The sequence below is a fragment of the Nicotiana tabacum genome, chromosome 22, assembly GCF_000715075.1.
Source record: "Nicotiana tabacum cultivar K326 chromosome 22, ASM71507v2, whole genome shotgun sequence".
In the NCBI taxonomy this organism is placed as follows: Eukaryota; Viridiplantae; Streptophyta; class Magnoliopsida; order Solanales; family Solanaceae; genus Nicotiana; species Nicotiana tabacum.
The window spans coordinates 221,769,486-221,794,855 of record NC_134101.1 but is presented as its reverse complement, the minus strand read 5'-3'; the positions used below and the strand labels follow the sequence as shown (position 1 = coordinate 221,794,855).

At 37.1% G+C, this 25,370-nt stretch overlaps 2 protein-coding genes and 1 long non-coding RNA gene across 7 annotated transcripts; 2 read left to right on the top strand and 1 right to left on the bottom strand.

The window, feature by feature from the left end:
• Positions 1–2,996: 2,996 nt before the first annotated feature.
• On the bottom strand, positions 2,997–6,036 carry LOC107800314 (rust resistance kinase Lr10). Of its 3 annotated transcripts, none has more exons than XM_016623470.2 (5): positions 5,579–6,035; positions 5,084–5,470; positions 4,893–4,925; positions 4,751–4,780; positions 2,997–4,285 (listed from the first exon to the last, which is right to left on the bottom strand). In XM_016623470.2, exons 1-5 carry the CDS (start codon positions 5,880–5,882, stop codon positions 3,144–3,146), a joined length of 1,896 nt encoding a protein of 631 aa, XP_016478956.1. In that variant the 5' UTR covers positions 5,883–6,035; the 3' UTR covers positions 2,997–3,143. The 3 variants fall into 3 exon arrangements, with proteins under 3 accessions (XP_016478956.1, XP_016478957.1, XP_016478955.1); XM_016623471.2 differs by having other exon boundaries at positions 5,084–5,161; positions 5,579–6,028; XM_016623469.2 differs by having other exon boundaries at positions 5,084–6,036.
• A 315-nt stretch (positions 6,037–6,351) lies between these two features.
• Positions 6,352–9,274, top strand: LOC107800315 (rust resistance kinase Lr10-like). Of its 3 annotated transcripts, none has more exons than XM_075245163.1 (4): positions 6,357–6,641; positions 7,059–7,325; positions 7,858–7,887; positions 7,977–9,274. In XM_075245163.1, exons 2-4 carry the CDS (start codon positions 7,187–7,189, stop codon positions 9,086–9,088), a joined length of 1,281 nt encoding a protein of 426 aa, XP_075101264.1. In that variant the 5' UTR covers positions 6,357–6,641; positions 7,059–7,186; the 3' UTR covers positions 9,089–9,274. The 3 variants fall into 3 exon arrangements, with proteins under 3 accessions (XP_016478958.2, XP_075101264.1, XP_016478959.2); XM_016623473.2 differs by having other exon boundaries at positions 7,056–7,325; XM_016623472.2 differs by having other exon boundaries at positions 6,352–7,325.
• Positions 9,275–16,989: 7,715 nt separating this feature from the next.
• Positions 16,990–19,098, top strand: LOC142176798 (uncharacterized). Its single transcript, XR_012705602.1, has 3 exons — positions 16,990–17,126; positions 17,960–18,117; positions 18,794–19,098. It is a non-coding gene; the product is annotated as an uncharacterized LOC142176798 (long non-coding RNA).
• The last annotated feature ends 6,272 nt before the right edge of the window (positions 19,099–25,370 follow it).

Genomic DNA, 25,370 nt, shown 5'->3' with positions numbered 1-25,370 from the left:
GTTTTAAGATCTTAAAGTTTGGATTGGAGGGTGATTCGTGATTTTAGCGTTGTTTGATGTGATTTGAGGGCTCGACTAAGTTCGTATGGTATTTTAGGATTGATTGGTATATTTGGTTGAGGTCCCGGGGTCCTCGGGTGTGTTTCGGATGCTCAACGGGTCATTTTTAGACTTAGAGAAGTGGTAGATTTCTGGTGTTTTGTTGCAGAAGAATCCTTCATTGCGTTCGCGAGAGGGGTCTCGAGATCGCGTAGAGCATTTGGGAGAGGAATCTAAGTTATACTTCGCATTCGCGATGATGTTCCCGCGTTCGCGAAGGTATGGGACCTTAAACCTACGCGTTCGCGGTATGGTCCTCGCGTTCGTGTAGAGGAATGAGCTGGAGGGAGCTTCAGGAATTAAGCTTACGCGTTTGAGAAGAGGTCCCCATATTCGCGAAGGGTCAGTCAGTATAAGTTACGCGTTCACGAAAGAGAAATTTTGGGCCAATGGAAGTTTGCTCATCGCGTTCGCGATGGTGGTGTCACGTTCGCGAAGAAGAACGCATCTGGGCAGATTTTAAAGTTCGAAAACGAGGGTTTGAGTTCATAACTATAAATTTTGATTGAGAGCTCGGTCGAAGGCGTAATTTGAAGATATTTTCGGAGGAATTTTATGGGTAATGATTCCTAACTCCTTTTTTATTATATCCCATTAATCTATGCTTGATTTCATCATTTAATTCGGATTTAGGGTCAAAATTGGGAAAAACTGAGAAAAAGTCTTAGGCCGAATTTTGTAATTTTGTTCTTAGACTCGTGAGTGAATGGGTATTCATAATTTGTGACTTTTACCCGATTCTGAGACGTGGGCCCGAGGAGGATTTTTGGACCTTTTTTTATTTTCTCATCTTAGCTTTGATTTCTTTAGCTAAACTAGTTGTTTATAGCTATATTTACGTTATGTAATTGATTTGACTAGATTTGGGCCACTCGGAGTTGGATACTCGTGGCATGAGTGTGATTTCAGATTGATTTGAGCTTGGTTCGAGGTAAGTGGCTTGCCTAACCTTGTGTGGGGGAAACTTCCTTAGGATTTCGTATTGCATGATATATGAGCGCCATGTACGTAAGGTGACGAGTGCGTACACGGGCTAGTTGTTGAAAAACCTTGTTTTCATTAAGCAAATAGTTGTTTCTCAAAATTGAGCAATACTAGTATATGTAACTATCCTGTTTAGCTTAGGAAAGCATGCCTACGTGCCATAACTGCATATCTAAACTCTGTGCAACATGTTTAGTGAAAAATTATCTGTCTTCCTTGATATGAACTTAGTCTAAACTGTAGAATTCTTTATTGAAACTTAGTTATTACAAGCAATAATTAAATCTTGATATGAACTTAGTTATTACAGGCAATAATTAGATCTTTTAATTCTATTTAAGTAAAATATTAAAATAAAATTAAAAAGTACTTAATTCTATTAATGTAAATTAAATATATTAAAAATTATTCAAGAAATATAAAAGCATTCACCGCTAAAATCCTATATATTAGAAAGCTATTCTAAAATGGAAACCGCCTCTCTATCCTTATAAGGTAGGGGTAAGGTCTGCGTACACACTACCCTCCTCAGACCCCACAGTGTGGGATAATACTGGGTATGTTGTTGTTGTAATTGTTCTTGTTGTACTTATACATTTATATACTAAGTATTAAGTTTAACAGTTATTTTGGCATATATTATATTTTGTTAAAGGTATTTTTGGTAAGAAGAAAAGTAAAAATAACTTCTACTTCTGCTTTTGGCAAGCAACTACTTTTTTTCTGCTTCTCAAAATTGCTATTGTTTCTTCCCAAAAGCACTTTTTTTCCAAAAAAAAAAAAAAATTGGCCAAACACCTCAAGTTGGGATAAAAAAGAGTTTTTGAAAAAAGAAAAACATTTTTGGCCTCTTGAGAAGTGGGTATAAGTCTTAGCCAACTTCTATTTAGAAAAATTATGTGGTTGTCCTCCAAAGACCAGTTTTAGCTGAATGTCTATGTAATTAATAATTTTTAATAAATAGACTTCTCATCTTTTCTTTGTGTGCCAAATAATATATTTGTCTCTTTAGCTCCTTCTCTATTTCTTCTTCTTCTTCGCTAAGAATACTATAATTCTTTAATTTTGGAGCTTAAAATTTGAAGTTAAAATCATTTGAGTATTCATTATTTATACTTAAACTTTTAGTTTATAATAATTTAGTCATTTCCTTTAAAAATCTAAAAACTACATTGTTGGTCCTTTGAAAACTCCTCATCTTTTTCTTGTGTGCCAAATTATATATTTGCCCTTTTAGCTCCTTCTTCTCCGTCTCTTCTTCTTCGGTAATAACACCATAATTCTTTAATTTTGGAGCATAAAATTTGAAGTTAAAATCACTTGAGTATTGATTATTTATACTTAAACTTTTGGTTTATAATAATTTAGTGATTTTAACTCCATTATTAGTCCTTTGAAAGTGTTTAAAAAGACAAAGTGAGTCTTCTTAATTTGGAGTTATTTGATTATGGGATCGTTTGTACTAGTATTTGAATGCTTTGTTTTTAATTTAAGATCATTTCGAGCAAATTTGGGGTGGTTGCACTTGAAAATTATGTTATCGGGTAGGTTTTGATGAATAATTTAATAGATATGTCGAGTGCAGATAAAATAAAGTTACGACGATTTGGTAGAGTTAGGTGAACAAACAATCACAAAATCATGCCAATAGGGTAGAGCTTGTGGACAATTAACAATATAGGTAAAGTAAATATAGCATAAACTCAACCGATCCGATAAAGAAATTACAAAAGAGCTACGCGGGTCTAGTGATTATTGTTTAAATACATTCAAAAATGATACAATAATTAAAGACCAAGCCCTTGGGCCATTCCTGACAATCACTCCTGCTATTTGCACATTTCTGAAAAGATAAATCTGGCACATCCTTTCATCATGAGATAAACAATTTGGGGAGATTGAACAATAAGTCATAGGGAAAGCCACACTTTCTTTTACAACTCCCATTACTCTAAGTTGCAAAATCCATGTTCCTTACACATAAAGGCATAAAAGACAAAAATAGAAAGTTACATAAAGATATTACATAATGTGAAGTTACAGTTTGTGGTACTCACATGTCAACCAATAATTACATCTACTTTTGCAGAATCAGAACAATTCTCAACCAAAATCATAGACTCAGTTGAACCTAGTGAAGAACTCAGATTGAATTCCAACGGAGATGGTTGCAGTGATTCAAAAGGCCTAGGAGGCGTTTGCAAAGCCTGTAATTCACCTTCAAGCATTTCAACTACTTTAGTCATTGACGGACGATCGAGTGGATTCATTTGTATGCACCACAAAGCAACTAAAGTTAGCTTCTTTATGATCATTTCATCATCATGCGTCTCGTCTAGTACTTCAATTTCCTTTTCCTTGTCGAATTGATCATAGATCCAATGTGGAAAATACTGGCTTGACATATCCTCTCTTGCTGCCGAGTTTCCTTTCATACCTGCTATCTCAATCAGTAACATTCCAAAGCTATAAACATCTGCCTTATAAGATATAGGACCAATGCTTCTGTTGATGAGTTCTGGAGCTACATATCCGATTGTTCCCCTTGCTGCTGTTAGAGTAACAATGCTGTTATCCGTGGGGTATAATTTAGCAAGACCAAAGTCAGAAATTTTTGGAACGAAATTTTCATCCAAAAGTATGTTGTGCGGCTTGATGTCAAAATGTAGAATTTGTATGTCACAACCTCGATGCAAATATTCAATACCTCGAGCAACTCCAAGAGCAATTTCAGACTTTCTTTGCCAGCTAAGTAGAGTTCCTCCTTCTCGGGGTGTGATGTACTTGTCAAGTGATCCATTAGGCATGAAGTCATATACGAGGGCACGTTTAGATCTCTCAGCACAATAGCCAATAAGTTGTACCACGTTAACATGATGAATCCTTCCGATTGTGGCAACCTCGTTGATGAAGTCTTGCCCATCAGCTTTGGGCTTGGTCAAGATCTTCACTGCCACATTAGGACCACTTTGAAGCTTGCCTTTATATACTGAACCATAACCTCCTTGGCCTAGTTTCTCTTTGAAATTCCTAGTCATCTTCCTTATGCTGGAGTACGGGTATCGAATGGGCATGAAATTGTTTCTACTATGTAGGAAACTTTCAATTGCATCAAAGATCGACAAATGCCTTCTTCGTAATTCAATCACTAGAAACACAAATATGCATGGGAGTAGTACGATTCTTGCCACAGCACTAACCCCTGTATGCAACCATCATAAAGTAAGACTTTTGTGTGGCAGTGTTTGACTGCAACAATGTTTAGGTAAGAAAGAAAGACTTTTGAATTTGTGATATAAAACGAACCATAGACATTTTTGTCAATATAAAAAAATTAATTAATGATAAAATGAGAAGTTTAAAGTTAAATTGTCTTTAAATAAGAAAGTAACATTCTTATTACAGACTAAAAACGTGAGTCCGCAACATAAATTGGGATATTTTTCAACTATTACTTTTCTATTTTATTTATTACTATCCATAATATAACATATTAATTAAATGATAATTTTACCTGTGCTTGTAGTCAAATTTTGTCATATGAAATGAAACATAAAAAGGAATTCAGTCTGTGTTAATTTAGATTGGTTTCAAGTCGAGCGTTCTGTAGTTCAGTTCTTCTCTTCCTAAGAATCAATAAATTTTAAAGAAAACAGATGTGGCTTACCAAATATGGGAAGTATCCATGGAATGAAGCCTGCAAGACCACCAACAATTAATAACACAGTTAATCTCAACTTGCAACTATTTACCCTTTATATAATCCTAGCATGTATACAACCAGAATTGACAATAGAACGAGTGCTTACTTTCAAGAACACGGAGAACATGTCTTTGAGTAACTTGATTGTGTTTGTTCAAAGAGCATATCCAAGAACCCCCCCAAAAACAAAATAGAGAGAGAGGGTGAGAAAATGAATGAGAGAGACCTTTACATATTACATAGAAAAAAATGCTAAAAACGTCTTAAGTTCTGGCAAGACATCAGGAATATTCTTACCACATACGGTTTTGAAGAATCTAAAATTGTAAACCTTGCAGGTGTAATCCACACAGCGAACATCCCTTGAATTTTCACCTTCGCAACCAAAATTAAAGCCGCACTTGTTACAGTAAATGTCACGAAACCATGAAAGTTCAAACCCATATGCCAAAGCATTATGCAGCCCTAAGATTGAAATATAAACATTTGCATCATCAATAGGCCATGAAGTCATTGACATGAGGTTTACAGTACACCCCACTCTCAAATTAGATGGTGATAATTTGCCCATGGCTGCATAGGCGTGTCCCTTGGAAGCATCACTCTTGTTGAGACAATTAGTGATTTCCACAAAGGCGGGAGAATTCATGGCAAATGGACAGCTGAAAATAGTGATTGGCACAGCTAAAAAAGCAGAAGAACCATCAGGTTTAGTAAAACCAAATTGAAAAGGGAGAGTGTAAAACGTAATTGAATGCTGAGGAAGAGAGCAAAGAAGTTGTTCTCTTATACCAGGATCTACAAGGCGGATAGTGGAGTTATCATAATTGATGGCTTGCACATAGTAGTTCAGGGACCCATTCCAATTTGTCATAAACATGGTGAATATGGGGCGATTCCCTTCACAGCTCAATTCATACTTTTCGTCGCCACAATGCTTTGGGTCATTTTTCAATCGAAAGGGGTAGCTGATGTTCTTAATATGCCCACAACTAGAAGGTGCACACTGCTGGTTCTGTTCGGCAAATGGGGTGTCAGAGAGCTGCAAGAAGATGAGAATTGTAAGAACTGAAAGAAACTTGGTTCCTCCAGACATGTTTTTTGTGTGTTTGTTTTTGGGTATTTCCCTTTTCGGCACTGGTCAAAAACACTGCAAGTAGTAGTCAAGAAGATCAATTTTTCATCCCTCACCTTTTCTTGGCCCACAGAAAACCAATTATGCTGTTGCAAAAGAAAGTAAAACAAAGTCATTAAATCCTGAAAGAAAAGTCCCGAGTCTTCACAAAGAAAGAGTCAGTATGTTCTCATTCTAATAAGTCATCTAATAAGTCAAATAATGATGCAAGACTTATCTTAATACTGTAGACTCTAGAAAATTAAGTCATTAAATAAAACAAAAGTCCAAGTCTTCACAAAGAAAGAGTCATTACATCTCTCACTCTAACAAGTCAAATTATGGGTGGAAGACTTTTCTTGATAATGTAGAGTGTAGACAGATCAACCAATAAGATTAATCAGCCCATATTCAAATAAAGAAAGATACATCAATATTGACTTTTAGTCCAACAAGAAAAGTCATCTATTCTACACAAGGATCCAAGTCTTGTAGTGACATATGTCTTTGTATTCCAGTCATCCATGGATGGAGATAAATTTTTATTTTTAGTACTGACAAACATATTAATGCTTGCATTAGGGTAGGCTATTTAAATCATATCTCTTGTGGTGCGGCCCTTTCCGGATCTGCATGAAAGCAGGGTACCTTGTGCACCGTGCTGCCCTTTAAACAGATTAATGCAAGACTTGTCGAAGTTCGGTATTTGCCACTGGCACAACTGCAAGCTTCATTTTTAAGGTCTTCCAGTTGAGATGACCATCTTTTTCCTCTTGCACTTACTTCTCATCAACATAGTATTTTTTGCTATGGCCGGTAAAGGAGCATATGATTGCAAAGAGTCCAGGTGTGGAAGTGATGGCCCTAGCCTTCATTTTCCCTTCAGGCTTCAACATCAGCCCGAATATTGTGGCTATCCTGGATTCGAGTTATTTTGTGACAGCAAAAACAAAACTATACTCACCCTTTCCAATTCAGTTAGACTGTCTGTTGAAGAAATTGATTATATGTTTCAGCAGATTCGCCTTTATGATCCTGAACGTTGTCTTATTCTTAAGCTAGTCCACCTTAATTTATCAACATCTCCTTTCTTTTTAACTGATGAACCCTATTCACCAGCTGACTATTCAGTTTTCAAATGTTCTGGTATCACAGCAGGTTATTGGGGCCAACAACCTTGTGCCTCTGACAAAGCAATAGTTGGTATTTACTCCTCATGGTCTTTGGATGAACTCCCCCCTGCAACTTGCAAAAAGATTCTCGAAATTCCATCTGTTCCCTACAGTATGGGAAACAATTACCTTCAACTCCGTTGGTCAAATCCGAAATGTAGCTACTGTGAAGGTCTTGGAAAGGATTGTGGCTTCAAGAACTATACTAAGCAACTGAGAACCCAGTGTCTTGACCGACCATACACTACAAAAGGTATTAACTCATTTCAAAGTTGTATTTTGATTGCATAATTAATTACAAAAGAGAACGTAGATGTCCATAAATAAAACAGCTCCAATTCCTGCTTACTTTCTATTCCGGTTTATCTTCTCCTGCCAGTAAGAAACTGCAAATAGGCTTACATGATACTATTAAGATTAATGAAAAGTCAGCTTGAAACAGGATTCACTTACATGACTTTAAAAAACAAACAACAGACACGAAATAGAAGAGAACATGAACCCATTTAGACTAGCCTAAGCCAAGTCCCCAATTAGACTACACAAATCCAATTAAATATTTGAAATCAAAATCACATCAAGCTTGATTGGAGTGCAGTAACTCCGATTCCTGAATACGAAGGTCACAGTTTTGAAATCCAGCCTAATACATGTTCAACGTCAAACCAAACTATCTTGGTGTAAGCACAGGAAAACAAAATTTTGGATGCATCAATGTTTACTATCTTGACAAAACGATTATGTACTTCACTTTGCCATAACAAATTTTAATTTGATTCTGACAGCTGGCAAATTAGAGGAACCACTGATTGCAGGTATGTACTGTATGAGTTTTTGCATAATCTTTTTCTACCTTACATATTTGAGTTGCCTTCTGTATGATGTGTGAGATGAAATGTTCCAGGTGGAGTTCTAGGTCTTATTCTTTTGGGAATTATTATGTTGGCACTCTATGAGTTTTATAGCTCAAGCAAAATCGAAAGAGAGAATCAAGCGAGAGTTGAAAAGTTTCTGGAAGACTACAGAGCTCTCAGGCCTACTAGATATACTTACGCAGATCTTAAGAAGGTAACGAATCTGTTTCAGGAAAGATTGGGAGAGGGAGCTTACGGGGTTGTTTATAAAGGAACACTATCTAATGAAATTCATGTTGCTGTCAAAGTGCTAAATGACTCCATAGGAAATGGGGAAGAATTTATTAATGAAGTTGCAGCAATGGGAAAAATCCACCACTTCAATGTGGTTCGCCTAGTTGGCTATTGTGCTGATGGATTCAGAAACGCTCTCGTGTATGAATATTTGCCAAATCAGACACTTGACAAACTCATTTTTCCAGCAAGTTCCAAAGATCGCATTATCCTTAATTGGAAGAAGCTTCAAGATATTGCTATGGGTATAGGGAAAGGACTGGAGTATCTTCATCAAGGATGTGACCAACAAATCCTTCATTTCGATATCAAACCCCAAAATATTCTGTTAGACCATAACTTGAACCCAAAGATATCTGATTTTGGTCTTGCCAAGTTATGCTCTAAAGAGAAAAGTGCTGTAACCATGACTGAAGCTAGAGGAACCATGGGTTATATTGCACCAGAAGTATTATCCAGCAATTTTGGAAAAGCATCTCATAAATCTGATGTCTATAGCTTTGGAATGATGCTACATGAAATGGTTGGAGGAAGGAAGAATTTTGACGCAAAGGCCAGTAATAGCCAAGTGAACTTTCCTGAGTGGATTCATCAACAGTTGAATGAAGGAGAAGAGTTGAAAATCAGGATAGAGGAAGATGATGATATCATAATTGTAAGGAAATTGGCTATTATAGGACTTTGGTGCATCCAGTGGAATGCAACGGATCGACCCTCCATCAAAGTTGTTACTCAAATGCTAGAAGGAGATGGGAGCAATCTAACTATCCCTCCACCTTTTACAGCAAGATACACCACCCACGTAGGAGCTGGACTGGTGGAATGCCCTTCTAGAGAAGAGTTGAGAGAAATATCAGAACTAGAATGAATGGAAGCCGCATCTAATGGAAGTGGAAGCTTGAATTTTAGTAACTTGATTAGATATCTGTTGAGTTATTTAGTCCTACGACACAACTCTTTTACATGTGCAAGATAATTATTGTGACTGTGTCTAGTTTGTTTTTCCCTGTAACATTAAGTAGTTAACTGTTCTAATAAATGATTCTCAACTTAACGCTCTCTCAAAAGTTATTACAGGTACCCTAAGGGATCATCTGATTGGCCACATCAGTAAAATAATTTTCGCATGAAATCCATTATAGAATAACACAATGGCGTTGCTAGCTAGGCCGCATCAGTACAATGTTTGATTAGCCATATAAGAAAATATAATCTCCGCATAACTAATGCAACACTAAGAATATAATTAGCTGAAAACTTACCACATTCAGTCATGTCAGAAGAAAACACCAACTAATACTTTGCAAAAGGAGTACAAGCATGCTTATGTCAACTGCCTTCAAGATAACATTTTCCTTCAACGTGCCAAGCATTCTTATGCCAACTGCCTGCCTTGGCGCCCAATTGCCCATTTTTGGCGCCAAGAAATAGGACCCCGACACTCATGACCTTTGTCTATGAATTGGTTTCCAAATTTCATAATCATGCCTGTTTTGATTTTTCTGCGGAAGGGAGATACAAGCCGAACACACGGTTGATTTTCCCGGTGAATTCTCGTTTTTAATCTAAACTAGATGAGCTTTTACCTCAAGCAGTTACCGTTATGTTTGTAGTGTACGCTGGGGAGCTTTAAATGAATAGCAAGGCCGTGCCGCAGAGTACTACTCGTCTTCTTTTGTTGTTCTTCTTTTTTGATTGTTTTCTTTTGCTGATTCTCTATTAGCACATACATATCCAACATTTGCATGAGCAAGCCTCTCAAGATAAAATATTTGCCTAGTGTTCTACGAAAATATTAGCTGGTTACTGGTTCACCGTTTGCACGAGCTAGCTTCTCACGTTGATGTCCTTTTTTTCCGTGGGTTCTACAATGATAATTCGACTAATATTAGGTGTGAATATAGGACATCTCTTCTCTTTGTTTTTGACAGGTGAATATACCCTTCTTTTTCCCGAGCAAGTTTGGCTGATATCTGCCTTGTAACAGTTTGCTGTCATTGCATAAACACATTCTCCACATATTTGTTTCTATACTATACTGTAATGAACTCAAACAAGTAAGATATCATCAAATGTTAGCAATCGTCAATGAAAAAAAACAACCTGGTGCACTAAGCTCTCGCTATGTGCGGGTTCGGGGAAAGGGTGGACCACTAGTCACATGGCAACAACTTTACCAGTTACGCCAAAGCAACTTTACCCGTTACGCCAAAGCATTTCAAGCCGTGACCTCTTAGTCACATGGCAGCAAGAAATGTGCAAATGTATGGTGTCTGCTATGATATCTTGGGAGGCCCTGAGATTTTCTAATATTAGCAAGCATATTCTGGAAAAAAGAAAGCTACAATGTATGAAGCTCTAATACTGTAATGTGATAACAAGAATTAATCAATCAACTACACCTTAATCCCAAATTAGAATGTATGTGATTCATCCAATTGCTTTCATCACAACAAATGAAGGCTTTACACTAGAGTTCATTGTTCTAAATATCCGCAACTGAATAAACTGATTGCTGCATTCACTATATAGATACCATCTCAAGAAGACACACACACAAACAAAAAAAATCTGTAGAGGGACAGGGTTTCCAATAATCTCACCAGCATTGGGTTTGTTTAGGGTTAATTGCGTGGCAAATAAAATTAGACCCTTCCCTTAATTAAAAACCCTAACTCCATTTTCTTTCTTTCTGCTTCCATTATCGTTCTATCCTCTCCTCTGCTCATAGGGAATAAAGAAAGACAGTAATTTTGTGCTCTTTTGCTTGTGATGATTTAGCAAAAATTTAAATTGCACAAGCTGTAATTTCTTTCCTTGACGTATTTAAATTATGTCATGTAAATAAATCCTATGCATTTGTTAAAATAAGTGTATCTAATCAGCTTATAACTTAATGATACTCATAGTAATTTGGGGTATTTGAATTAATCTAAAATTTAAAATACTACAGTAATAAGCTTATTTTTAGTTTAACAGTTTTAAGGGTATTCGATCAATCTAGATAGAAAAAATAATTATTTTATCAAACACATCAAACTTTTTATCTTCACCTTCATCACTTATGTAACTATTTATTGAAAAATTAAGCTACACTACTTAAAAGTATTTTTTAGCATTTGGTACCTAAAAGCTACTTAAATTCAGCCAATACTAACGGGCTTTAAATATAGGTACAATTTTTCATTGTCTTTTGTCTCTTTTCCTTTCCTTCTTTGTGTAATAGATTCTTTTTCTTAAAAAAAAATAAAAAAAGATATGATAGTGTGTATATATATTATTTTATATTGATAAAATACATAAGTTACCCCCTAGAGTATTTTCTCAACATCTACTATATAAAGGACTGATTTTCGTACTTTCTATTCATATTAATATAATCACAATATATAATATGCAACACTTTGAGTTCAATATTTTAAAATAAAATAACATCGTTAAATTAGTTAATTGGTATCAGAGCTCTAGGTTCTTTAGGTGTAGTGAGTCACAAGCCAGTTTATTAGAGTCTCGCGGATCGGTACGGAGACGTTTGCACTTATCTTCGGGAGGCTATGGAACTGCTAGGAAAGTTACACTTCTTTGATTCCTTGTTGTGTGAAGATTTGTGTACTTCAAAGTTCTAAACTTCTATATTCTATTCTCTCACAGATGGTGAGGACATGTACAACCGGAGATGACCAGGCACCCGCGCCTCCTGCTAGAGTCGCCAGAGGCCGGGGCCGGGGTAGAGGTCGAGGACGTCCATGTGGTGCAGCCAGAGCACCCGCATGAGTTGCCACAGAGGAGCCACCAGTAGCTCTAGTCGGAGCGCAAGCACCTAAGATTCCTACTACTACTGCACCAGCTCTTCAGGAGACCCTTGCACAACTCATGTGCATGTTCAGTACTCTAGCTCACGCAGGGTTGATTCCCCTTGATCCTGCCACATTTCAGTCCGGGGGAGGAGCACAGACTCCTGCCGCCCGCACCCTAGAGCAGCGGGTTTAGTTTGATCAGATTCCAGAGGTTATACCGGTGCCACCTGTAGCCCCAATTCAGCCCGAGGATAGGGCAGCAGTTTCAGAGGAGGAGCAGTGTAGACTCGAGAGGTACAAGAAGTGTCACCCTCCTACATTCAGTGTCCTAGCGTTAGAGGATGCTCAGGGATTTCGAGAGGAGTGCCACCGTATCCTCCGTATTATGGGCATAGCAGAGTCGAGTGGGGTTTCTTTCACTACGTTTCAGCTTAGGGAGCATCCTATTAGTGGTGGCGTGCTTATGACTTGGACAGTCCGGCTGAGGCAGCTTCACTTACATGGACTCGGTTCTCGGATATGTTTTTGAGGGAGTATGTTCCCTAGATCCTAAAATATGCATGGAGCGTCGAGTTTGAGCAGTTGCGCCAGGGTGCTATGACTGTGTCAGAGAATGCAGTTCGTTTTAGTGATTTGGCTAGACACACAGCGGCCTTCGTTTCTACAGTTCGAGAGAGGGTCTACCGGTTTATTGAGGGACTCCAACCTAGCATCAAGACTAGCATGGCGCGGGAGTTAGATATGGATATCTCGTATCAGCAGGTTGTGAGTATTGCTAGGAGGGTGGAGGGCATGCTTGCTCGGGAGAGAGAGGAGAGAGATGCCAAGAGGTCTCGAGAGTTTGGCCATTATTCTTGTGCTCGTGCCCCGCTGCAGTTTGACATGGTAGGGGCTATATGAGTCGCCCCGTTGATTCAGCTCTTCCAACCGCCAGTGGTATTCCAAGCCCCTTCTAGGCCCTAGGAGCCTTATTATGCACCGCCAGTATCTAGTGTGCCTCCTGCACGAGGTGCTTTTAGTGGCCAGTCCAGCAGACCATCCAGATTAGTCACAGCATCCACGCCCTCCTAGAGCTTGTTTTGAGTGTGGCGACACTCGCCATATGGTGATGGATTGCCCTATACTTAGGAGAGGTGCACCTCCACAGACTTATTAGCCACAGTATATTCCACAGGGTCCCCAGACTATGATTACAGCACCAGCTACCACTCCACCTACTCAGCCAGCTCGAGGTAGGGTCGGGTAGGTAGAGGTCGCCCAAGAGGGGGAGGCCAAGCCAGATACTATGCCCTTCCTGCTCGTACAGAGGCATTTGCTTTCGATTTTGTCATTACAAGTAGTGTCCCGATCTGTCATAGAGATGCATCGTTATTATTTGATCCAGGCTCTACATATTCCTATGTATCATCTTATTTTGCCCTGTATTTGGGCATATCTCGGGATTTTTTGAGTTTCCCTGTTTATGTGTCTACTCCTATGGGAGATTATCTTGTTATGGATCGTGTGTACCGGTCATGTTTGATTACTCTTAGTGTTTTTCAGACCAGAGCTGATTTATTATTGCTCAGCATGGTAGACTTTGATGTTATCTTGGGCATGGATTATTTGTCGCCCCATTATGCTATTCTTGATTGTCACGCCAAGACCGTGACGCTAGCTATGCCAGGTTTACCGCGATTAGAGTGGAGAGGTACCTTAGATTACTCTCCCAACAAAGTTATTTCATTTCTTAAAGCTCAACGAATGGTTGAGAAGGGGTGTGACATGTATCTAGCTTACGTGAGAGGTGTCAGTATTGATACCGCTACAGTTGAGTCAGTTCCAGTAGTGAGGGACTTTCCATATGTGTTTCCGGCTGATCTTCCGGGCATGCCGCTTAATAGAGATATTGATTTTGGTCTTGATTTGTTGTCGGGCACTCAGCACATCTCTATTCCTCCATATCGTATGTCTCCTCTTGATTTGAAAAAGTGAAGGTGTAGTTACAGGAGTTGCTTGATAAGGGCTTCATCCGGCCCAGTGTGTCACCTTGGGTGCCGCGGTATTGTTCATGAAGAAGAAGGATGGTTCTATGCATATGTGCATTGATCATTGCTACTTGAACAAAGTTACAGTAAAGAACATGTATCCTTTGCCTCGTATTGATGATTTATTTGATCAGTTACAGGGTGCCAGAGTGTTTTCCAAGATTGAATGTTTAGATTATCATCAATTGAAGATTCAGGAGCCAGACATCCCGAAGACTGCTTTCAGGACTCGGTATGGTCATTACGAGTTCCTTGTGATGTCATTTGGCTGACTAACGCCCAACATCATTTATGCATTTGATGCATAATGTATTTTAGCCTTATCTTGACTCTTTCATCATTGTGTGTATTGACGACATTCTGGTGTACTCCCGTAGTCGGGAGGATCATGAGCAGCACCGGAAGACTGTGCTTCAGACCCTGAGAAAAAAGAAATTATATGCAAAGTTCTCAAAATGTAAGTGCTGGTTAGATTCTGTGGCATTTTTGGGTCACTTATTGTCAAGTGAAGGGATCAAGGTGGATCCGAAGAAGGTGAAAGTAGTGCAGAGTTGGCCCACCTCAAAGTATAGTGAAATCTTTGAGGTGGATGCATAGTGAAAACTTTCAAAGTATGAATTTTCACAACTACGGACCCGAATCACCTCAAATGACTTTCATTTCTTACCAAATTTCACAGACTTATCTTAAATCACATATAAGACCTGTACCGGGCTCCGAAACAAAAATACGGTCCCGATATCATCGAGTTTTAAACACATTTCATTTCCAAAACTCAGAAATATTTTCAGAAAACAATTTTTCTTTAAAAAATTCATTTCTCCGTCTTGGGACCTCAGATTCGATTCCGGGCATTCGCCCAAATCCCATATATTTTCACCGACCCTCCGGGACCGTCAAATCATGGGTCCGAGTCCGTTTACCTAAAATATTTACCGAAGTCAACTTAAATCTATTTTAAAGTTAAAATTCATCATTTTTCACAGATTTTCACAAAAATGGCTTTCTGACTACGCACCCGGACTGTGCACGCAAATCGAGGTGATGCTGAAAAAAATTTTAAAACCTCGGAACGCATAATTCATTTAAAACAAGTTGAAAATATTAGGGCCCATAAATATGGGTTAAAAATAATTTTTTGCTTTTAAAGATCCAGCAGGAATATTGAAATATGGTTTTATCTCCACATGTAGTACTTTGAACTTTTTCTTGACAAGAAAGCTTCATTATCATTAAATGGTCATTGTTTCAGCTGAACCTGCCTTGAACTTGCCTTCAATCTGGATTTAACCGTTGATTCTAATATCACTTGTTGGGATCGAAATAATAAGGCGTCATGCAAAAGCTAATAGGGTAAATTAAATCTTAGCGACGACAAATCGGGCAACAATGAAAATATACTAAAGAAACATACTTTCTTAATATGGTATGGTCAAGTGATCCATATAAATCTACTAATAGCAAAAGAAAAAGACTTACTGAGAGACTCTTTTACTAACTACATTGTGGATAATGTTGTTTATAATTGTGTAAGAAGAAAGCCTCAATTTATAAAAGTCCAAAACTTCTCCTATAAGAAAAAGTTAGCTAAATATGGAAGAGACCTTTTCAACCGAGGACTCTTTTCCACCAAGAATTTTTTTTTGTTACACCAAAAAAAAATAATTTTAATTATGATAAAATTCAGGGCAAACCTTAATAATTCTTTGCTTGAACTCATTGCAACTATCTAGTCTATTTCCTTGACTAAGCAATGGTAAAATTTTCAAAGACACAAAACAAGAGCTGAAAGTTGAAGTTGACACCTAAAGAATGCTCAAATATTGGTTGACCAACATCTTATCTTCATGTACCTTTTTCTTTCCTACAAATTTTGAAGTAAAAATGAACTAATGTCCCCAATATTCAAGATAATAGAATAGGGACAAAACTATACTTACTCTCAAACGTCAAATGTACGGGATCATCTAATTTGAATAATCGCTTTTTTTGCTTGGACTCACTGTCTAGTCTATCTTCTAGAATAAGCAATGCTAACTTTCCTGACTAAGTCCAACTCTCCTTCGACCTTTTGCTTTCCTGCAAAATCTTGGAGAAAGAAAATTCATTACACTAAAACTAAATGAAAGAGGACAGATAGACTGAAACAATAATGTGAAGAAAAAAAGTCTTAATGTAAGAATATTCAATACGGTATATATGGAATTTTCTATCACCTTCTTTGTCAATTTTAGACTTACTAAATATTAATGATGATAAATAAAATTTTCTATTTATTTATTTATGTTACAACTCATATTTTTGTATGTGAAAGTACGTCGTAAGTCCGTTGATGTAAGCTCGAAAATGAGATCCTCTTGGAAAGTATATAAAGTAATGTAATGATGTTACATCCCATTTTTTTTCAAGCCTTTGAGAGTTAATATTAAAGGATAAATGTTTATAAGGGTACATGTTGTTACACCCCGTACTTCAGATGTTACTATCATTATAGGATTATCTAATGTAAACTCAAAAAAGATGAAATCCTTTTACAAGGACAAGAAAGGTTTGCCGAAGTGTTACACAAGTTAAGATGAATATGAGACTTGTTAATTATGATTTAAACGAGTTTAAAAACATGATATGACTATATATGATGTTTGAATATGAAGTATAAAGTTTGAGAAAAATCGGATTTAAGTTGCGGAAAAATCGACTAAGGATTTGCGTTGTAATGAAGTTTTTTTATTAATATATTTTGTGTGCTATATGAGATCTTTTTGGGACATATTATATATCAAATTGAAGGTCTTAGAATGTAGTTTCCAACGCTCTTAACCGTTTGTTTATACGACATCCGAATAAAAAGATATAAGCGTTTGAAAAAAAAGGCCAATAAGAGAGTGGCACGTGGCACCTTTTTGACTTTTAGAAAAGGGGATGTTTCTCTATCTGTCTCGTCTCTTACTTTGGTTTTCCAGAGAGCTCGACCATATAACACCCCTAAACGCATCCTCAAGTCCTCCATAAGGATTTTCAACGATACTATCATCCGAGGCACGAAATCACGAAGCAATAACACAAGAACTATCCCCACGACGTAAGTATTGCTATATAACCTCTCTTTTTCTTTGTAGTTTGAGTTTTGGAAGGTATTTTGAAGTTAATAAAAAAGCCTAATTTCTGGTTTCAAGATCTTAAATATCAAGTAAGTTGATTAATTCATTTCATAATATTTAGAACTCACGGGACGGTGATCGGAAGCCGTGAGTTCGAGTTATTTGATTTGTAATGGACTGTTTTGTGGGCTGTTTCGTGTAGCTTTTGAGCTATATATTTTGCTTCTATTTAATGGAGTTTTTGGAGGATAAATGGTGTGGAGAAACACCACATATTGGTGAAATAATGGATTAGTCATTCTTTATAATACTTTCGGGGTGTTGGACACTACTATAGTCGTTATTTTTGGTTTGAATTGATTGGGGTATGTTGGGCTATTGTAAGCTAAATATAACATGGATTTCGACTTGCATCTACTGTAGGAGGTAATTATATTGTGTTCCAACAAGTTCTTAAGGTTATATTGATATCGGTTGAGTTAAATGGATGAACTAGACATGAACTAGTAAATAAAGTTGCCAATTAAGAATAATTGGAGTTGTGGATCATTTTCTTTGTTATGGATATATGGTATAAGGCTGGAATTACTGATGAATGACTTCTTTATCATATTAATGATACTATTAAGTTAAAGTAAAAAGTTTATAAGGGATGATATGGGGTATACGAATTACAATTGGAGCTTGTCGCTCGTCGTAAAATAGTTATGACTTGTTGTTGTTTTATGGTGTCTTGTTATTGATGATTATGTATTGCCGGATTTCTTTGGTAATTTTTGTGGGTATATTATATTGGAGGAGGCTCTTGTTACAGGGGAAATGCTGCCCGAATTTATATAAACGAGCTACAAGTTTAAGTTGCAGATTTAGCCTTTATTCAACACTGATTTTGAATCTCCTTATGTAATGGTGGGTTGAGTTGAGTTGTTTGAAGAGTAGCTTGGGAGGTATTAAGGACTCACCATGGTTAAGGTATGTTAAGGCACTTTATTCTTTCTTTTGGCATGATCTAAATTGAAATGAACATAAACGATACACTATTTCATAATGAATCTACTCCTAGCAAATAAGGTTGTACATGTTGTTATTTCCGTACAAAGTTATTCTAAGAAAGTATGTATGATTCTTGAGTCCTAGTGAAGTTCATATTGATGGTATGATGTCCATAATGCTAATCAAAGGTGAAAGGACCTTACGTCACTCTGAAAGGTTTAGAACGTGATTCCATGAGTCTAGCATGCATTATATATAATATCTATTTTGATCTACCGAGCCGCACTATAGTAGGTCGGGTACGACACCAATTGTGCAACCACTAATTAGTTGGATTTACCGAGCTCCACGTGGCCGGGTACGATTCTACCGAGCCTTATGATGGCCGGGTACATTTTTACCGAGTCCTCTTTGAGGCCGGGTATGATATGATGATGATGCCTACAAAGGCGTATGTTTTTAAAAGTTTATGTATATATATGTATTATGCACTTCATGTCAGTAGCTCCCAGAGGCACGCAAATGTTACAGGTTGTATCTCCTCTATCTCTCTTTACATTAATGTTCTTGTTTATGCTTTCCTGCCTTACATACTCAGTACTTTATTTGTACTGATGTCCCTTTTGCCTGGGGACGCTGCGTTTCATGCCCGCAGGTCCCGATTGATAGGTTGACAGTCTTCCTAGTAGGCTATCAGCTCAGCGGAGGTGTTGGTGCACTCCACTTGCTCCGGAGTTGCCTATTTGGTCAGTATGCTTTGGATATGTATTGATTGGTATGGCGGGCCCTGTCCCGACCTTTATGATTTTATGTATTCTTAGAGGCTTGTAGGCAGATATCAGGTTTATGGATACGTGCATGGCCTTATTTGCCTCTGTGTTGAGTTTACAAATGGTCATGTCGGCCTTATAGGCCTGTATGTCACATGTATAAGTTTGTATATCATGTTGGATCGTCATATGTTGAGTATTCCCTTATGATTTATTCTTGTTATCTCATGACGGGTTTCTGGCTCATTTACTTAAGATAGTATAATAAGAAAGATATGTTACGTTGGTACTCGATTGAGTAAGGCACCGAGTGCCCTTCGCGGCCCTTCGGTTTGGGTCGTGAAAAAAGTAGTATCAGAGCAGTTCTGTCCTAGGGAGTCTACAATCCGTGTCTAGTAGAGTCTTGTTTATGGGTGTGTTGTGTACCACACTTATAAGCAGGAGGCTACGGGGCATTTAGGATTGTCACTCTTTCTTCTTACTCTAGATCGTGTTGTAGAGCTCAATTGTAAAAATTCAAACTTCTAAATTCTATTGTGTTCGTAATACAACAATACCTCATCCAAATAAATAGATGGTATGAGATTGAATGTGGTTGTTGAAGAGTTGAGTCAGAGGAACTCGATTTTGCATCATGCTTATGATGAGCAAATGTGGGGTCTTCAGCAGATCATGTGTGTTATAAGATGTGTAAGCTTCTTGATAAGGATCCCTAAGGCAAGAATATCTATCCACTCGTATGGTAAAAAGGAATAAGTGAATCGGAAAGTAGACACAAGTTTCAGTAAGTAAAACAAGCAAGATGACGAAGGGTACGAGGTACCTAGTTAATGAAGATTATCAGTATTTACAATTCAGGCAGAGAAATGTAAGTATTGGTGTTACCTTCAATATTAACGGTGATATATACAATTGACGACACTCATCTCAGTTTTGCCCTATGGGAGCTAACAAATATAATTTAAAAGAATAAGGTGATATCAAGATTCAACTCGGGTTAGAGTAACTCAAAATTATGGATGGATTGTTATTATTAATTCATGTTTCCGAACAATAGCGCAAATGTGGTAATATATCTTCTTGTGAGACACCTAGATGGTGAACTTTAGAATAGTATAATCAGATATGAATACTAGAATATTCAGAAATTTCATAAGATAGGCGGTGAGATCCTAGAATAGGCAAATATTTACCTTAGTATGACTCCAGCCCCGAGTAAAGAAAAAAGAGAATGTTAGGCATTCCGAAGAGCCAGTGAGATGAAGAAAGGGGAGCTAAAAGGGAAAGAACATTTTGTCAGAGTTTTCAGAATAAAGTGATAGATAAAGATATTATCCGGAGAATAAGAAGGGAGTAAATAAAGAATCATGAGTAAGATGTGATAAATGGATGATAACGGTAAATCAAAATATGACACAATGATAGAGTCCATAGTCAAGTGAAGGAAAATACAAGAGGTGACAGGCCTTGAGGCAATAAAAGAGTATAAGCCATAAAGTTATATCCTTATTCCGAGAAATGAGTTGGTGCCTTCAATGTGATTACCAGGAGGAAAGGTTAGACCCCAGAATAATAAAAATCAGTATGTGCTGGTGAACAAGATAAACTGAACATGAATTAGGGACTGAAGGATTTTATAATGGTTGATATCATGAGAATTTCAGAGATAACATTCCGATAATAATAGAATGGACAACAAAATAATAACCTTTAAGGTTCATTTAGGAAGATCCTTCCCTAAAGCAAGCACGTGGAGTAGAGTTAAGCTTAGGGAACTAAGTGTGCCAGTTACACTAAGTGTCGCCCTTATGCGTAATAAATTCGATTATCCCCGATAGAGAGGGGTTACCGCAAGGCGAGTAAGATGTTAGTGAAGATGTGAAAAAATGGCAAGATGAAGAGGTAACTATGGAATAGTAAAGGAGGATTGAGGTAAAAGGGTGAAAGGAATGAGACAGAATCTATTCAGATCCTATAGATATGATATGACTCCAGAACATTATGCAAGTATGACGTCGGAGAGAGAAGCTTTAAGTGTTGCACACCCGATGATGTTGATAAATAAGTGAAAATGAATACTTGATACATAAGGAGTGAGTGTGGGAGGTAACTTAAGACAAAGTAAATAACCAAAGAGAGGTTACGAGGAATATAGATATGAGAATGGACCAACGAGTAGTTTGTAGTTGATTCAGGAAAAGCCAAGTTATGGCTAGACAAAAGGTTATAAGCAAATCATGCAAGATAAACGTTGTGAATCCTAATCTAGTCAATTCAGTCTCGCAGATATGATGTCGTAACCTTGAGAAGTATTCAGATAAGAGTTGGATTACTAAAGGTATCGTATAAGTGTTATGGAAATAATGGATAGTGCCACTAAGGAGACAATCAAAATCTGAGTTTAGAAGTAACCCTACGAGCACGAGGGTACGAAGGTATGTAACTAAGGATGTTTGTAGGCGAGTAAGAATATTGAAAATTCCTTTGGGTATACAGTATAACAAGATCGTAACTTTACAAGATCCAGAAGATCTCCTTAAGTACTACAAAGAAAGACTAGCTGAGGAAATAAGGAAGAGGCTTCAACTTAAGTATAACCGATCTAAAGAAGAAATGATCTTGTAACAACAGTCTCACTACAATATGGTATACACTCCATAAGAAAGTGGCACCTATCGTGATTAATGAACGGGAAGTCAGAAGTGATATTTGAGATCATATGAGTTATAGGAAATTCAAGTATTGGTGGGCAATAAGATAAGCCAAGTATTCACGCAACAAGTGTCATAACGACCAGGAAAAGTGATTGCTTAGATTTAGAGAACGCTGAGAAGGCACGAAAGGAATTATTCAATCAATGACCCAGAGTTGGTTACGTTGTGAACGCACTTAAGATTTCAGATTTATATCCATGACATTCATACAACTATAGGAGACTCTAGTATAAGTAAAAGAAAGAATTAAGTCCACGTCACCGACAAAGACTTGAATTGTTAGAAGATTATATCATGGATGCTACATAGAGTCCATGAAAGGCTAATGTAATAGCTAATACCCTAAGCTGAAGATTGGAAGATAGCCTAAGCTTAATTAAAGGCTGATAAGGTAGAGGAAGCTCGAAAGTTACATCACGAGTCCGATTGTTAGACCCAGATGATTATAGAAATCGTGACTCAAACCATAACATGAGCACTTTTAATAGCAGAGGTATAAGAGGGATAGTACAACAACCATATTCTATAAAAGATCTACGATAAAGCAATTAGAAAACTAGCCTCATAAGACGTTAATACGAAGCTCCTACCAGATTGTGTATGCACCAGGGTTGCAAGTATTATAGTAGAGCTTTAAGGTATGGATGTGAATTCCACTAATGTAGAAGGGAGGTTATGAAATTGATAGAAGATACGGTGCGAGATTTAAAGGTAAGTATGGTAAACATGAGTGAGAAGGTGACAATAATAGGCAAGGTCTCAGGACTAAACCCGTCAAAACAAGAGGTTTGATGATTTCCATGAGCTATAGAAAGCTCGGTACACTTTGAATGAACTCAGAGGAGTATAAGAACATGAGCAATTAGAAAAGATGGAATACTGCCCTGGTAGTAGAATAAAGGTGTAATTGTGATAGTTAAGAGAATGACGTTTGGGCCTTCGATTGAGTAATGATTTAAAGAAAAGAGATTTCATGGATGGCACGGTATTAGAATGCCCCATAAGATGAATACGTTGGGATGTTATGAAAATGCATATTGAAGTATAGTATCGTCCCTAGGTGCATCAAGAAAATCACTTCAGATGTTCCCCGATGAGACGCGAGCCTTAGTGACAATGTATTACATCCGAGGCGATGGTTGGAGTTAGTGAAGGACTATGACGTTTATACTTTATATCATCCAGGGAAGGCGAATGTATTAGTCAACGTCCTCAATCGTAGATCTATGTTTAGCCTATCAAATTTACAGGCATAGAAGAGTGAGATAGCTTGCGAGATTCATCTGCTAGCTAATCTTGGAATTCGATTACTAGATGCATGTGGTACCAGAGTTACTACTTAGGACATGAAAATCTCCTCTTTAGTAGCTGAAGTGAAGGAATGCCAGTATGAAGATCATGTGCTAGATCATTATATAGATACAACCCTTCAAAAGGAGAAGACACTACTTGAGATTATAGAAGATAGAGTCCTTAGATATTGAGGTCGATTATATGTTCCTAATGTAGTAGGGTGAGATAGAGTCCTTAGATATCGAGGTCGATTATATGTTCCTAATGTGGCAGGGTTGTGCCAGCAGGTTATGGGACAAGCAATTAGAAAGTAACCTAGAGTTGTGTAGCACACCTCGGTAATAATACCAAGGCTATAAAACGAAATATAGCAATAGTCGTACATTCAGCAAAGTACCAAACGAAGAGCTTAAGTATACCTATATATGCCCAGACGGACATCTTGTCATAGTTCTATATTTGTATTCACAAAGCGAAGCCAACATATTGGCAAAAAGCTGGAGGAAAAAGGAGAGAAGAGTCGTGCATAAAAGGGCATAGTCATATACGATACATCATAGAAGGTAGTCGAAGTTACGAGATCGGAAGGACTCCGGCCATAATTCGCGAGGTGAGAATAGGACTAAAGGGGGGAATGCCCTGGTTTTTAAATTTATTCATAGAACAATTGCCTAGATGACAAAGGACAATGTTAAAGTATTAAAAGCCATATGGTATGAGAATGAGAAGCGCATCAGACAATATTCGAGGACAAATGTTCCAAAGGGGGTAATAATGTTACAACCCATATTTTTGTATGTGAAAGTACGTCGTAAGTCCGTTGATGGAAGCTTGAAAATGAGATCTTCTTGGAAAGTATATAAAGTAACTTAATGGTGTTACATCCTATATTTTTGTTTTCAAGACTTTGAGAGTTAATATTCAAGGATAAATGTTTATAAGGGTACATGTTGTTACACCCCGTACTTCAGATGTTACTATCATTATAGGATTATGTAATGTAAACTCAAAAAAGATGAAATCCTTCTACAAGGACAAGAAAGGTTTGCCGAAGTGTTACGCAAGTTAAGATGAATGAAACTTGTTAATCATGATTTAAATGAGTTTAAAGACATGATATGACTATATATGATGTTTGAATATGAAGTATAAAGTTTGAGAAAAATCGGATTTAAGTTGTGAAAAAATCGACTAAGGATTTACCTTGTAATGAAGTTTTTTTAGTAATATATTTCGTGTGTTATATGAGATCTTTTTGGGACATATTATATACAAAATTGAAGGTCTTGTAATGTATTTTCCAACGCTCTTAACCGTTTATTTATTCGACATCCGGATAAAAAGATATAAGCGTTTGAAAAAAGGCCAATAAGAGAGTGGAACGTGGCACCTTTTTGACTTTTAGAAAAGGGGATGTTTCTCTCTCTATCTCGTCTCTAACTTTGGTTTTCTAGAGAGCTCGACCATATAACACCCCTAAACTCATCCTCAAGTCCTCCATAAGGATTTTCAACGATACTATCATCCGAGGCACGAAATCACGAAGCAATAACACAAGAACTATCCCCACGACGTAAGTATTGCTATATAACCTCTCTTTTTCTTTGTAGTTTGAGTTTTGGAAGGTATTTTGAAGTTAATAAAAATGCCTAATTTCTGGTTTCAAGATCTTAAATATCAAGTAAGGTTGATTAATTCATTTCATAATATTTAGAACTCACGGGATGGTGATCGGAAGCCGTGAGTTCGAGTTATTTCATTTGTAATGGACTGTTTTGTGGGCTGTTTCGTGTAGCTTTTGAGCTATATATTTTGCTGCTATTTAATGGAGTTTTTGGAGGATAAATGGTGTGGAGAAACACCACATATTGGTGAAATAATGGATTAGTAATTCTTTATAATACTTTCGAGGTGTTGGACACTACTATAGTCGTTGTTTTTGGTATGAATTGATTGGGGTATGTTGGGATATTGTAAGCTAAATATAACATAGATTTCGACTTGTATCTACTGTAGGAGGTAATTATATTGTGTTCCAACAAGTTCTTAAGGTTATATTGACATCGGTTGAGTTAAATGGATGAACTAGACATGAACTAGTGAATAAAGTTGCCAATTAAGAATAATTGGAGTTGTGGATCATTTTATTTGTTATGGATATATGGTATAAGGCTGGAATTACTGATGAATGACTTCATTATCATATTAATTATACTATTAAGTTAAAATAAAAGGTTTATAAGGGATGATATGGGGTATATGAATTCCAATTGGAGCTTGTCGCTCGTTGTAAAATAGTTATGACTTGTTGTTGTTTTATGGTGTCTTGTTTTTGATAATTATGTATTGCTAGATTTCTCTGGTAATTTTTGTGGGTATATTATATTGGAGGACACTCTTGTTACAGGGGAGATGCTACCCGAATTTATATAAACAAGCTACAAGTTTAAATTGC

Coding starts and splice junctions, on each gene's coding strand:
- LOC107800315 (XM_016623472.2), top strand. CDS start 6,656: ATGACCATCTTTTTCCTCTTGCACTTACTTCTCATCAACATAGTATTT. Junction 7,326..7,857: donor CCGACCATACACTACAAAAG/GTATTAACTCAT, acceptor TGATTCTGACAG/CTGGCAAATTAGAGGAACCA. Junction 7,888..7,976: donor AGAGGAACCACTGATTGCAG/GTATGTACTGTA, acceptor GAAATGTTCCAG/GTGGAGTTCTAGGTCTTATT.
- LOC107800314 (XM_016623469.2), bottom strand. CDS start 5,882: ATGTCTGGAGGAACCAAGTTTCTTTCAGTTCTTACAATTCTCATCTTC. Junction 4,926..5,083: donor ATTCTTCAAAACCGTATGTG/GTAAGAATATTC, acceptor AACACAATCAAG/TTACTCAAAGACATGTTCTC. Junction 4,781..4,892: donor TGTTCTCCGTGTTCTTGAAA/GTAAGCACTCGT, acceptor GTGGTCTTGCAG/GCTTCATTCCATGGATACTT.